The following is a 14304-nucleotide window of genomic DNA, read 5'->3' on the forward strand; positions in this document are numbered from 1 at the left end:
GCTTACAGTAACATGTTCATTTGGGCATACTTAACCTTGTTTGCATATGTAAGAAGTTGGTGTAAAAATAGATTTCCTTTTTCTATATTGCTGTCAACATGAGTGTGTGTTCTTGGGGAAGGTCAGTCAAGCAGTAATTGTCTAATTTATATAAAGACATGTTAAAAAAATAAACGCTTGTTTGATAATTTGAGAGGTGTAACCCAATGAATAAATAAAAATATTGCAGGCTTTTTGGCAACATGTTAGGGCTCTTGATTGAGGATAGTAATTTGAAACTGACATAAAAAGGAGTTTATTGGTGTGTACATAGCTGAGTATAATGAGCTTAAACATTACTGTATCTGAGGGCTCTAACAATCATTGTTCATATCACCAGTTTGTCCTGAGTAGATTTCCTTCCAAAGTGGCAATTATGGGATTAGAGGAAAACTCACTAGGTAGAGTGCCTGCCTTTGCCATGTGTGATGCCTGCCACCACACTGACACTGGGGACAGTCTGGTGCCACGGTTTCTCTTCCTCACTTTTTTCTGGCTGTTTGTCTCTGTATATGAATGAAAAAGCCAACCCATCAGTGTCCTCGATTCATTTTTAAAAATAGACAAATCAGCAGTTTTCAGCAGACATTTTAGTTGTTGTAAGGAAAGAGAAAAACTTCCTCTTTCTAGTAGCTTCTACGAAAATCATTATTATTTTTTTTTACCTAAATAATCTTTGTGGATCATTCTTTATAGACTGAAGGGGAGGGATTAGAAGTTTCTTCAAGGGAAAATGAGAAGCCGTTTCCTAGTAGACACTAGTTAGAAAAGAATACCTGCAGGCTGGCGAAATAGCTCGCCTGGACAAGTGTGCTGTTTTGCCTCATGCAGCAGCAGGTTTGAGCCCAGACCTCACCAAACTGGAGGGAGCTTCAGCGCCGTGGTCCTTTCACTTTCTCTCTGCCTCAGTGCCTTTCTCTATCTTAAAAAAGAAAAGGAAAAAGAAAGAATATTCACTAGTTATAAAAAGCATGATAGAATTGCTAACCACAGGTTGTTGAAGAATTACTACAATGTTAGATTTTTTTTTTTTTTAACCAGAGCACTATTCAGCTCTGGCTTATGGTGGGGCAGGAGATTGAACCTATGACTTTGGAGCCTCAGGCATGAGAGTTTATTTGCATAACCATTATGCTGTCTACCCCTGCCCTAGATTTTTTTTTTTACAGTGTTAGATTTTGATGTGCCGTAATTGAGTGGTTTTCAGGCTTTTTGATTTTGCATATTAAGGTCCCTTGGGAATTTTTTTTTTTTTTTTGGCCCCAGGGTTATTCCTGGTGCTCAGTGCCAGCAGTACAAATCCAGCACTCCCATTATTTCCCCTCTCTATTTTATTAATAGAACAGAGAGAAATTGAGAGGGGTGGGGGAGATGTAGGGAGGTAGTAAAAGTTTCTTTTTCTCTTCAGACCTGCTTGACTGCTCATGAAGCTTCCCCCTGCAGGGGCTCGAACCTGGGTCTTCCTACATAGTAATGTGTGTGCTCAACTGGATAAGCCATGGCCTGGCCCCCTTAGGGAACTTTTAAATATACCTTGATGATCTAGTTGCACCCAAGGCTGATTAAATAGTAAATAGGTAGTACTCAAGCTGCCAGATTTTCTTTTACCTGAGGTCTCCAAAATTTGATTTCAGTGCATAACTAAACTGCAGAACTGGAACAATTTATTATACTTTTTTTTTTTTCTTTCTTGGAGCACTAATCAGCTCTGGTTTATGGTGATGCTGGGGATAGTACCTGGGACTTTAGAAAGAGTCTCTTTGCATAGTCATTATGCTGTCTACCCACACCCTATTTATACTTTTAAAAATTTGCACTGGATTAAGAAATATTTGGAGCAATTATTTAAAATGCAGGGCACTAGATTGTGATTCAGTAGACGAGATTGGAGCTCACAGATTCCTGGCTTGTGTTATGTTGCAGGTTCTAGGGCTCCACATTGAAGACCATTAATTGTTGGTATCATAAAAATCTGTTTTAGGTTCTTAAGTCTTGCAAGTTATTTTTTGTTTAGGCATTATTATTACAATATTATTATTATTTTTTGTTGCCCTTGTTTTATTGTTGTAGTTATTGATGTCGTTGTTGGATAGGACAGAGAAATGGAGAGAGGAGGGGAAGACAGGAGGAGAGAAAGATAGATACCTGCAGACCTGCTTCACTGCCTATGAAGTGACTCCCCTGCAGGGGGCTCGAACCGGGATCCTTCTGCTGGTACTTGTGCTTTGCACCACATGCGCTTAACCTGCTGTGCTACTGCCCGACTCCCTACAGTATTATTATTATTTTTTTTTTAATTTTTTTTTTTATGTTATTTATTCCCTTTTGTTGCCCTTGTTTTATTGTTGTAGTTATTATTGTTGTTGTCGTCGTTGTTGGATAGGACAGAGAGAAATGGAGAGAGGAGGGGAAGACAGAGAGGAGGAGAGAAAGATAGACACCTGCAGACCTGCTTCACCGCCTGTGAAGTGACTCCCCTGCAGGTGGGGAGCCGGGGCTCGAACCGGGATCCTTATGCCGGTCCTTGTGCTTTGCGCCACCTGCACTTAACCCGCTGCGCTACAGCCCGACTCCCTACAGTATTATTTTTATTAAATATTCTGAGACATAGAGAGAATGACTAGAGCACTGCTCAGTTCTGGTTTATGGTGGGGCTGGGGATTGAACCTGGTTGCTCAGAGCTTTAGGCCTGGAAGTTATTTGCATAACCAGTATGCTGTCTCTCTAGCATTATTTTAAGGTTATTTAAAAAATATTTATCATAAAAATATTATAAAATATTTGTTATTACTATTAAAATACTTTAAAATATTTATGTTTATGAGAGCTACCTGAGCACTGCTGCTCTTTGGCCTTAGGCAATGCACAGCAGTGGTGTTGAACCTGGGGGTTTTGAGGGCCTCCGGAATGCAAGACCTGTATTCTACCATTGTGCTCTCTCCAGTAAGTCATTGTTCCAGCTGTTAGTCTGTTAACTGCTTGGTAAATTGGTTAAGAATATTGTCCCTGTTCAAGTTTGCTATCTGGGATCTACAGACACAGAGGTAGTACAGGCTCAGGTATACAGAGTTTCAGACTATTTTGTTGTTACATCAAGATTTGTTCTTAGATCATAAAATCCTAATATTTGTTCAGGGAATTTGTTTTTTACACAGAAAAATTAACTCATAGAACACATTTATTTGCTCAGTTGCATACTCACTTTATTCCTCTTTTGCTCTTAAACCTTGATGGCTTCAATGACACAAAATTAAGTTGACTTGGTCCGATTTAAAAGTATCTCTGACAAATATGCAGTATGTGTCTTGGAATAATTTATGTGTTGTGTTGCTCAGCTCATATTGTGTGTAATCAAAATAGGCTTCTAGGCACTCTACTTCTGGGCACACTATTTAATTGCCACATTAATTTGTGTGTTTCTGCTGATGTTTCTTTCACACATCTTTGCACTTGCCCAGTTTTGAACCATATATATATGTGTGTGTATATATATATGTATATATGTATATGTATATATATGTATATATACGGCAAAAATGAAATCACATTATAAAACAGTTGTTTTACCTATGGTTTCTATGAACTTTATGATGCTTAATATTTCCTTTTCATTCTGATGCATTTTTAAACAGGCTGATAGCACGTCATCTTGCTAAAATCCACGCTATCCATGCACATAATGGCTGGATTCCTAAATCAAATCTGTGGCTGAAGATGGGAAAATATTTCTCTCTCATTCCCACAGGATTTGCAGATGAAGCCATTAATAAAAGGTAAATATTATTTTTGTATTTGAAATTGCCTTACCTTGCTTTGCTCTATAATAGGGTTTCAAATATAATTATAAGGTTTCTGTGCTTTAGATCTGATTTGATTTATCTCTGCATTTAAGTAAAGTAAGCATGCTCTTTTTTTTTCTCTCTTTCTTTCTTTCACTGGAGCATTGCTTAGCCCTAACTACTGGAGTTGCTGGGGATTGTACCTGGGACTTCATTTGGAGCCTCAGGCATAACCACTATCCTATCCAGTATTGCTTCATTTGAGTCTTTTTTTAAAGAATATTTTTATTTTATTTTTGAGAGAGATGCAGAGAGAGACAGAGAGAAACACCAGAGCACTGCTCAGCTCTGGTTTATGGTGGTGTGGGGGATTGAACCTGGGACTTAGGAGCCTCAGGCATGAGAGTCTGTTTGCTAACCATTATGCTGTCCTCCCATTATATGTCCCCCCATTTGAGTCTTATGTGGCACTACAGAAATCATTGCTTCTCTCTCACTAACCAACTACATAAAAATAAAATAAAAAAAGGAACATCAGCCAAAACAAAAACCCTACAGTGGTTGGGCATGTGGTTAGAGGTAAGAGACCAAGAAACAAATATAGAACGTTTAATTTGGATATAGTCGAAGGATTGCTATGAATGGGTACATTTTTGCATAGTATGAGGTGGTTATAGAGGCTTTAAAAACCATCTTTTTGAAGTTGCTTTGACTAGAGCTACAGGTCTACATTGGGGCAATGCAGTTATACTAGAATGTGAAAATAAGTTTTGGATTATTTTGGTTTACTGTGATATGTCCCAGATAACGAGGTAGAAAATTCATTCTTTTTTGTTTGTTTGTTTGTTTGTTTGTTTTCTTTATTGGGGAATTAATGTTTTACATTCGACAGTAAATACAATAGTTTGTACATGCGTAACATTTCTTAGTTTTCCATATAACAATACAACCCCTGCTAGATCCTCCTGTCATCCTTCTTGGACCTATTTCCCCCCCTCCCCCCCCAGTCTTTTACTTTTGTGCAATATGCCAATTCCAGTTCAGGTTCTACTTGTGTTTTCTCTTCTGATCTTGTTTTTCAACTTCTGCCTGAGAGTGGATCATCCCATATTTATCCTTCTGTTTCTAACTTATTTCACTTAACATGAATTTTCAGGGTCCATCCAAATAGGCTGAAAACGGTGAAGTTACCATTTTTAATAGCTGAGTAGAGAATTGCTTTTTTAAAAAAATTTATTTATTGGGGAATTAATGTTTTACATTCAACAGTAAATATAATAGTTTGTACATGCATAATATTTTCCAGTTTTCCATATAATAATACAACCCCCACTAGGTTCTCTGTCATCCTTCTTGGATCTGTATTCTCCCCACCCACCCACCCCAGAGTCTTTTACTTTGGTGCAATAGAAAATTCATTCTTGTAAGCTTTTGTAAGACTAAGATATTTAATTAGTTTCTATTTAAGAAAATTGTAACATGTTTGGACTCTAAATCATATGTATTTATGTATGTAGTTGGAAATTGATCCTGCCTTTATGTGAGGTAGATGTAGACATTAACTTGTGTTTTTTTGAAGTTCATTGTACTCACAAGTTTATTAAGAAAACCTTACACAGAAAGATATTAAATATTTTAGTTTAGTTTGGAAGTTTCCATCTTTTTAGCCCTTTCCTAAAAATGGACACATTAGACATGGGAGATCCTAGATGAACAATTTAGGATCCTACTCAGGATAGAACACATAGATTTTGAGAAAATCTAGGTAAAGATTTATTGAATGCTTGTTATATTCATACGTGAGTCCCTGGATAGTTATTATTTTACAAATAAAACATAAAAACCATTTTCCTTTGCCTACTACATGTTTTTGAGTGAAAATGAATAGGTACGAGGCTCAAACTTTTGTATTTAAGAAGTTTTAAGAATAACATAAGGAAGCAGAATCTATAGATTTTTTTCTTGTTTGTAATTCTTTTTTTAAATAATTAGGGGCAAATAGCTGTGTTCTGTTAAGTATATTTTAACGATTGATTTGATTAGACCTATATGTATTTGATTTAGAGGTAGTTTGTCAAACTTGGAATTTGTGACTATTTAACTGAGACTGAAGGAAGCATGTTCAATGTACTAAATATTTTGGAAGTGATAATATAAAAACAAAATCTTCTTTTTTCTTGCCACCAAGATTAGTGTTGGGGCTCCTGCTTGCTTGCATGACTCCACTGCTCTGGGCAGCCCCCCCCTTTATTAGATAGACATTGAGAGACAGTTATACATATATATGAGAAAGAGGGGAGACACAGTGCAACACTGCTTCACTTGTGAAGCTTGTCCCAGCATGTGTTTGGTAACATGTGCATTTGACCAGGTAAGGGACTTCCTAGCCCCCCAAATCCTCTCCTAAAATAAAAAAGTTTATTGAAAGATTATTTGGGAAAACCTATGTAAAATAGTGAAGTAACTGGCTGAGTGAATGTAAGAATTTCTTAACTTTTTAAAGATTTCTTTATTAGGGGATTAATGGTTTACAGTTGACAGTAAGATAAAATTTGTACACGCATAACATTTCCACATAACAATATAACCCCTACTAGGTCCTCCTCTGCCATCATGTTCCAGGACCTGACAACCCCCCCCCCCCCACCCATTCCCTCAGAGTCTTTTCCTTTGGTGCAGTACACCAACTCCAGTCCAAGTTCTGCTTGTTGTTTTCCCATCTGTTCCTATTTTTCAACTTTTGCCTATGAATGAGATCATCCCATATTTGTCCTTTTGCTTCTGACTTAACTCATGTAACATGAATTTCTTCAAGCTCCATGAACATAGGTATACACAGATCTTTTTGGATGGGTGTGTTTGGTTCCTTAGGATATATACCCAGGAAAGGATTTGCGGGATCATAGATAGGGTAGGTCCACTTGATTTTTTGACTTTTTAAGAGAATGTAGAGAGACAGTGAATAGTATTGTGTGATTTAGAGTAGTTTGAAAACAGATTGCCTATATATGAGCAGTTCTACTCAACTTTGAGCAAGTTTCCTGCTTGTTTTTGCATCTGGATAGTGGAGATAGCAAGAGTCATATACTCATCTACTTCATTTTTTGGGTGAGGATTTAGTTAGTATTGTGTAATTTCAATAATTTTATTATTGGATAAGGCAGAGAAAAATTGAGAGGGGGACGGGAGACAGAGAGTGAGAGAGATAATTGCAGCATTGCTTCATTGCTGGTGAAGTTTCTCCCCTGCAAGTGGAGATGGAGGTTTGAGCCAGGGTCCTCATGCATTTGTAATATGTTTATTCAGCTAGGTGTGCCTCTGCCTGGTCCCCCTAGTTAGTATTATTAGGTTGTTAAAGTAGTGCTAGATTTTAGAGTAACTGATGAGTAAATCTTAGGTGCTATTATAAAAGTCTTTATTACTCAGGGAAAATTCCTTAGGTCTGGAGTTATCTCATTCCTACTGTATATACAAGTATACTTTAAACCTCTCAGATAGCAATGGAAAAGTTGGGGACATTCTTGATAAAAAGCATTCTACCTCAGTAGAAATATATTTAGAACATTCAAAATAGTTAAAATATTAGAATGCTTTTTATCACTAGAAGTCCAATGTGCTATCCATTGTGTTACAGAGCCACCTAAAAGCATTTTAATATTTTCTAACATTGAATTTTGTTTTTGCCTCATTGTAATTATGATCACAAGCCTTTGAATTCCACTATTGCAAAGCAAATGTGTTTTTAAAATAGATTCTTGTTCAGTTGTACCATTTTGCTAAGAGCTTATAAGGATAATTTTTGGAAGATGTGTGTAGAGAAGAATACACAGTAATGGGGAGAATACAGGAAGTAATCGTTGAATAGACAAAGTAAGTTTAGTAACACAGAATCTTTACTATATTATAGTAAAGTAGAAAAGGGTTAATGAGAGTATAGAGGAAGAATGAAGAGAACTTGGCTAGTTTAGAGTATTTGGGGAATCAAAGAAAGAAAATACAGCAGTTGTGAGCCTTTCTGGTGATATAAAATATTTAGAAATAACATCCTACATTGTGGTAGCATTCTGTGTTTATTTTACATTTTCAAATTAATATATATACATATTAATTTATATATGAGTGTAGGGTAAAAAGTCTTGATTGCTAGTCCTTATCATTATACCCCACCTTCCTAATTTCACTACTCTTAGACAATTTCCATTAATAAACAGTATTAGTGTTTTATGATGTGATTACATGCATAGCATTACTATTACCAGATAATCATCATAATGATTAGATATGAATAAAAGAGAAAAAAATGAATGGATATGTAATAGTTGTGTAATTAATTATGAGTTGTATTTGTTAATCATAGACGATAATTTTTTAAAAATTTTATTTTCCCTATTGTTGCCCTTGTTTTTACTGTTGTAGTAGTTATTATTGTTGTAGTTGTTGTTAGATAGGACAGAGAGAAATGGAGAGAGGAGGGGAAGACAGGGGGAGAGAAAGGCATCTGCAGACTTACTTCACCGCCTGTGAAGCGACTCCCCTGCAGGTGGGGAGCTGGGGGCTTGAACCCGGATCCTTACTCCAGTCCTTGCGCTTCCCGCCAGGTGTGCTTAACCTGCTGAGCTAACTCCCAACTCCCAATCATAGACAATAATTACTGACTTGATTTATGCTACATTGACACTTTCAAACAGTAAATAAATTTTTTATGGGCCCCCCCCTTTTTTTCTCCAAAGATTCACTTCTATGAGAGAGAGAGAGAGAGAGAGAGAAGATGACACAAGTGAGTGAGGTTTAGCTCGGGCATTGGTGGTGCTAGAGAATGAACCTAAGACTTAAGGCATGTAAGTGCACTGCTCCATTGCTTCTGTTTCCTTAACTGGACTGTCTTTGTAACTTTTCATAAAATTAAGCTCTTCCTCTCTCTTTTTTTTTTTTTTTGATTTTTTTATTGGGGAATTAATGTTTTACATTCAACAGTAAGTACAATAGTTTGTAAATGCATAACATTCCCCAGTTTCCCATATAACAATACAACCCCCACTAGGTCCTCTGAATCCTTCTTGTACCTGTATTCTCCGAACCCACCCACCCCAGAGTCTTTTACTTTGGTGCGATATGCCAGTTCCATTTCAGGTTCTACTTCTGTTTTCTTTTCTGATCTTGTTTTTCAGTTTCTCCCTGAGAGTGAGATCATCCCATATTCATCCTCCTGTTTCTGACTTATTTTACTTAACATGAATTTTTCAAGGTCCATCCAAGATCGGCTGAAAATGGTGAAGTCACCATTTTTTACAGCTGAGTAGTATTCCATTGTGTAGATATACCAAAACTTGCTCAGCCACTCATCTGTTGTTGGACACCTGGGTTGCTTCCAGGTTTTGGCTATTACAAATTGTGCTGCCAAGAACATATGTGTACACAGATCTTTTTGGATGTGTGTGTTGGGTTCATTAAGATATATCCCAAGGAGAGGAATTGCAGGATCATAGGGTAGGTCTATTTCTATCCTTGTGAGAGTTCTCCAGACTGTTCTCCACAGAGGTTGGACCAATTGACATTCCCACCAGCAGTGTAGGAGGGTTCCTTTGACCCCACACCCTCTCCAGCATTTGCTGCTGTTACCTTTTCTGATGTATGACATTCTCACAGGAGTGAAGTGGTATCTCTTTGTTGTCTTTATTTGCCTTTCTGTGACAATCAGAGACTTGGAGCATTTTTTCATGTGTTTCTTGGCCTTTTGGATCTCTCCTGTGGTGAATATTCTGTCCATGTCCTCTCCCCATTTTTGGATGGGGTTATTTGTTGTACTGTTGTTGAGTTTGGCAAGCTCTTTATATATGTTGGTTATTAAACTCTTGTCTGATGTATGGCATGTAAAGATCTTCTCCCATTCTGTGAGGGGTCTCTTGGTTTGGGTAGTGGTTTCTTTTGCTGTGAAGAAGCTTTTTAATTTGATGTAGTCCTATAGGTTTATACTTGGCCTTAGTCTTCTTTATAATTGGATTTGTTTCATTGAAGATGTCTTTGAAATTTATGTGGAAGAGAGTTCTGCTAATATTTTCCTCTACGTATCTGATAGTTTGTGGTCTAACATCCAAGTTCTTGATCCACTTGGAATTTACTTTTGTATTTGGTGAAATACAGTGGTTTAGTTTCATTCTTCTGCATGATTCAACCCATTGTTTCCAACACCATTTGTTGAAGAGACTGCATTCCCCATTTAATAGTCTAGGCCCCTTTGTCGAAGATTAGATGTCCATAGGTGTGGGGGCTCACTTCTGGGCTCTCAATTCTATTCCAATGGTCAGTGTGTCTATTCATGTTCCAGTACCAAGCAGTTTTGATGACAATGGCCCTATAAGACAATTTGAGATCTGGGAGTGTGATGCCTCCAGTTCTGTTCTTTCTTCTCAAGATTGTTTTGGCAATTCTAGGTCTTTTCTGGTTCCAGATAAACATTTTTAGCATTTGTTCTATTCTCCTAAAAAGTGTGCTTGGGATCTTGATGGGGATAGCATAAAATTTGTATGTGGCTCTGGGTAGTATATTCATTTTGATGATGTTAATTCTACCATACCATGAACATGGAATATCTTTCCACTTCTTTGTGTCTTTTTCAATTTCCTTGAGTAGTGACTCATTTTCAGTACACAAGTCTTTCACTTCTTTGGTTAGGTTTACTCCTAGATATTTTATTGTTTTTGTTGCTATAGTAAAAGGAATTGATTTCTGGATTTCAGTTTCTTCTAGCTTAGTGTTTGCATAGAGGAATGCCACTGACTTTTGAATGTTAATTTTGTAGCCTGACACCTTACTATATTGCCTGATGATTTCCAAAAGCTTCTTGCTGGATTCCTTAGGTTTTTCTGTGTATACTATCATGTCATCTGCAGATAGGGAGAGTTTGACTTCTTCTCTTCCAATCTGTATCCTTTTAATACCTTGTTCCTGCCTGATTTAGCAATAGTGAACTTGGCAAGAACTTCCAACACTATGTTGAATAGTAATGGTGATAGTGGGCAGCCCTGTCTAGTGATCTGAATGGAAATGCTTCCAGTTTTTCACCATTGAGTATGATGTTGGCTGTAGGTTTGCCATATATAGACTCCACTATCTTCAGGAATTTTCCATCTATTCCCATTTTTTGTAGTGTTTTGATCATAAAGGGATGTTGTATTTTGTCAAAGGTTTTCTCTGCATCTATTCATATGACCATGTGGTTTTTGGTCTTGCTTTTGTTGATGTGGTGGATCATGTTGATTGATTTATGTATATTAAACCAACCTTGCATGCCTGGGATAAACCCCATTTGGTCATGATGAACAATCTTTTTGATATACTGCTGTATCCGGTTGGCTAGAATTTTGTTCAATATTTTTGCATCTATGTTCATCAGAGATATTGGTCTGTAGTTTTCTTTTTTGGTTGTGTCCCTTTCTGCTTTTGGTATCAGAGTGATGTTGGCTTCATAGAAGCTGGCAGGGAGTATTCCAGAGTCTTCAATCTTCTGGAAGACTTTTAAAAGTAGAGGTATTAGTTCTTCTTTGAAGGTTTTGTAGAATTCATTTGTAAAACCATCTGTTCCAGGACTTTTATTTTTGGGGAGATTTTTGATAACCGTTTCAATTTCATTAGCTGTGAGAGCCTGTTCATGTTATCTACTTTCTCTTTACTTAGTTTCTTTTTACTGTTCATGTTATCTACTTTCTCTTTACTTTACTTTCTCTTTACTCAAACTTAGTTTTGAAAGTTGGTAGGTATCTAGGAAATCATCCATTTCTTCCAGGTTCTCTAGCTTGGTTGCATATAGTTGTTCATAGAAGCCTCGCATGATATGTTGAATTTCTGTGGTGTCTGTTGTGATATCTCCTCTTTCATTTAGTATACGATTTATTTGGGTCTTCTCCCTTTTTTGTTTAGTGAGTCTGGTAAAGGTTTGTCAATTTTGTTCACTCTTTTGAAGAACCAACATTTACTTTCATTATCTTTTGTATGGTTTTCTTATTTTCAATGTTATTGATTTCTGCCCTAACTTTAGTGCTTTCTGGCCTTCTGGTTGCTTTAGGGTTCCTTTGTTCTTCTTCTTCTAGATCTCTAGATGTGCAATCAGGCTGTTTGTGCTTTTTCTTGTTTCCTAATGTGTGCTTGTATAGCTATGAACTTCCCTCTCAGTACTGCCTTAGCTGTGTCCCAAATATTTTGATAGCTTGTGTCTTCATTTTCATTGAAGTCTCGAAACATTTTGATTTCTTCCTTAATTTCCTCTTTGACCCAGAGGTTATTAAGAAGTGTTCTGATGGATGGGCTTCCACATTTTGGGACTATTACTAATCTTTTGTTGATTGTTAAGTGTTAGTTTAATTCCACTGTGGTCTGAGAAGATGCTTGGGATGATTTCAATGCTCTTGAATTGGCTGATGTTGTCTTTGTGGCCTAACATATGATCTATCCTTGAGAATGACCCATGTGGATTTGAGTAAAATGTGTATTCCAGTTTCTTGGGATGAATTACTCTGAAAATGTCCAGTAGTTATAGTTTATCTATCTCTTCATTTAGCTCCCTTATGTCTTTATTGATTTTCTGCCTGGATGATCTGTCAAGTTGAGAGAGTGTGGTGTTGAAGTCCCCTACTATGACTGTGTTTCTGTTAATATATTGCTGTAGCTCTTTCAGTAGACGTTTGATGTATTTAGATGGCTTCTATTCGGTGCATAGGTGTTAATAATTGAAGTCCTCTTGATTGACTGATCCGCTGAGCATTAAGTAGTATCCATTCCTATCTTTTTTAATCTTATCTATTTTAAAGTCTGTTGTGTCAGATATGAGAATAGCTGTTCCTGCCCTTTTTTGTGGGCCATTGGCTTGTATGATAGTTTTCCATCCTTTCACTTTAAGTCTGTGTTTGTCTTGTTGAGTTAGGTGGGTTTCCTGTAGACAGCATATTGTTGTCTTGTATTTTCTGATCCATCTTTCTGCTCTGTCTTTTAATAGGTGAATTCATGCCATTGACATTTATTGATATCAAAGATTGAAGATATTTTAATGCCATTGTAGAGTTTTAGAGTATTCTGATATATGTCCTATTTATGATTGTCTGACTGTTTATAGAAGAACTTTCAGAACTTCTTTCAGGGCAGGCTCGGTGATAGTTATTCCTTCAACTGTTGCTTGTCTGAGAAAGTTTTGATGCCTCCATCTAGTCTGAATGACAGTCTAGCAGGATATAGTATTCTTGGTTGAAAGCCTTTCTCATTGAGCACTCGATAGATATCTTGTCATCGCCTCTGACCTGTAGTGTTTGTGTGGAGAAGTCTGCTGTGAATCTTACACTTTTTCTCTGTAGGTGACTCTTTGTTTTTCTCTTGCCGCCTTCAGGATCCTTTCTTTATCCTTATTCCTTTCCATTCTAAATATGATGTGTCTTGGTGTCTTTAAGTCTGGGTTAATTCTGTTTGGGACCCTCTGGGCTTCTTGAATCTTTATGTCTTTGATGTTTTCTAGAGTAGAGAAGTTTTCAGCTATTATGGCCTGAAAAATGCTTTCTTTCTCTCCTTCTCTTTCTTCCTCTGATAAGCCAATAATGCGTATATTGTTTCTTTTGAAGTCATCCCATAGGTCTCTGTTGTTGTTTTCAGCATCTCTTAATCTCTTTTTGAGATCTCTTACTTCTTTTTTAGTTGTCTCTAATTCGTCCTCGATCTTGCTAATTCTGTTTTCAGCCTCATTGATTCTACTTTCTCTACCCTCTTCTGTTTTCTGGAGTTCATCTATTTTGTTTCTCTGTCCTGATACTGTTTTATCTTGTTCATCTAGTTGTGTTCTTAGCTCAGCTATTTCAGCTTTCAGCTCTCTAATAACCTTGGGATAGTTAGTGTTTTCTTCCAGAGTCTCATTTGTTGTTCCTGTATTTCTGATTACAATTCTTTCAAACTCTTTACTTACTCCTGTGATTATTTCCTTAGCTTATGTTTGGATGTTGAACTCATTATTTTGTGCTTCACCCTTTGGGGGGCTTTTAGCTGTACTGTTGTCCTGGTTCATTTCTCCAATATTTCTTCTTATTGGTTTACCCTTTTTATATATTATGTTATGAGTTCCCTCTCTTAGTACTTTTCCAATTACTGATTACTATTTCCTGGATTGACTTGTGTCCAAGTAAGGTGATTAAAGGGTTCACAGTGGTGGAAGGTAACAGTTGTTTCAATAGTTGGGGCTCTGACTTAAGCCTCTTTTTTTTTTTTCTTCTCTATGGGAGCCTGAGCCCTCCCTCTCTTTAAGAATGTATTTATTTTATTTTATTGGAGGGTTAATGGTCTACAGTGTAGTCTTGAACACATAAGTAGACACAACCTCTCATCTTCCCCTTGACTAATGACTAGGAGACACAATAGGACCCCAGTATCTCTTCATCCTGACCATTTCTCTCTTTTTTATTAATATGTGTGAGTGAAAGAGAACCAGACTATCACTCTGGCATATTTGATGCTG

At 36.9% G+C, this 14304-nt stretch overlaps 1 protein-coding gene across 1 annotated transcript in view; it reads left to right on the plus strand.

Annotated features, from left to right (window-relative positions):
• The window catches only part of ETNK1 (ethanolamine kinase 1), a 58707-nt gene that overhangs the window by 22006 nt on the left and 22397 nt on the right, over positions 1-14304 (plus strand). Inside the window, exon 3 of the mRNA XM_016185930.2 lies at positions 3672-3812. Within this exon, the coding sequence (XP_016041416.1) occupies positions 3672-3812 (141 nt within the window). The remainder of the gene's footprint in view (positions 1-3671; positions 3813-14304) is intronic.

Source organism: Erinaceus europaeus, chromosome 7 (genome assembly GCF_950295315.1).
Source record: "Erinaceus europaeus chromosome 7, mEriEur2.1, whole genome shotgun sequence".
NCBI classification, from domain to species: Eukaryota; Metazoa; Chordata; class Mammalia; order Eulipotyphla; family Erinaceidae; genus Erinaceus; species Erinaceus europaeus.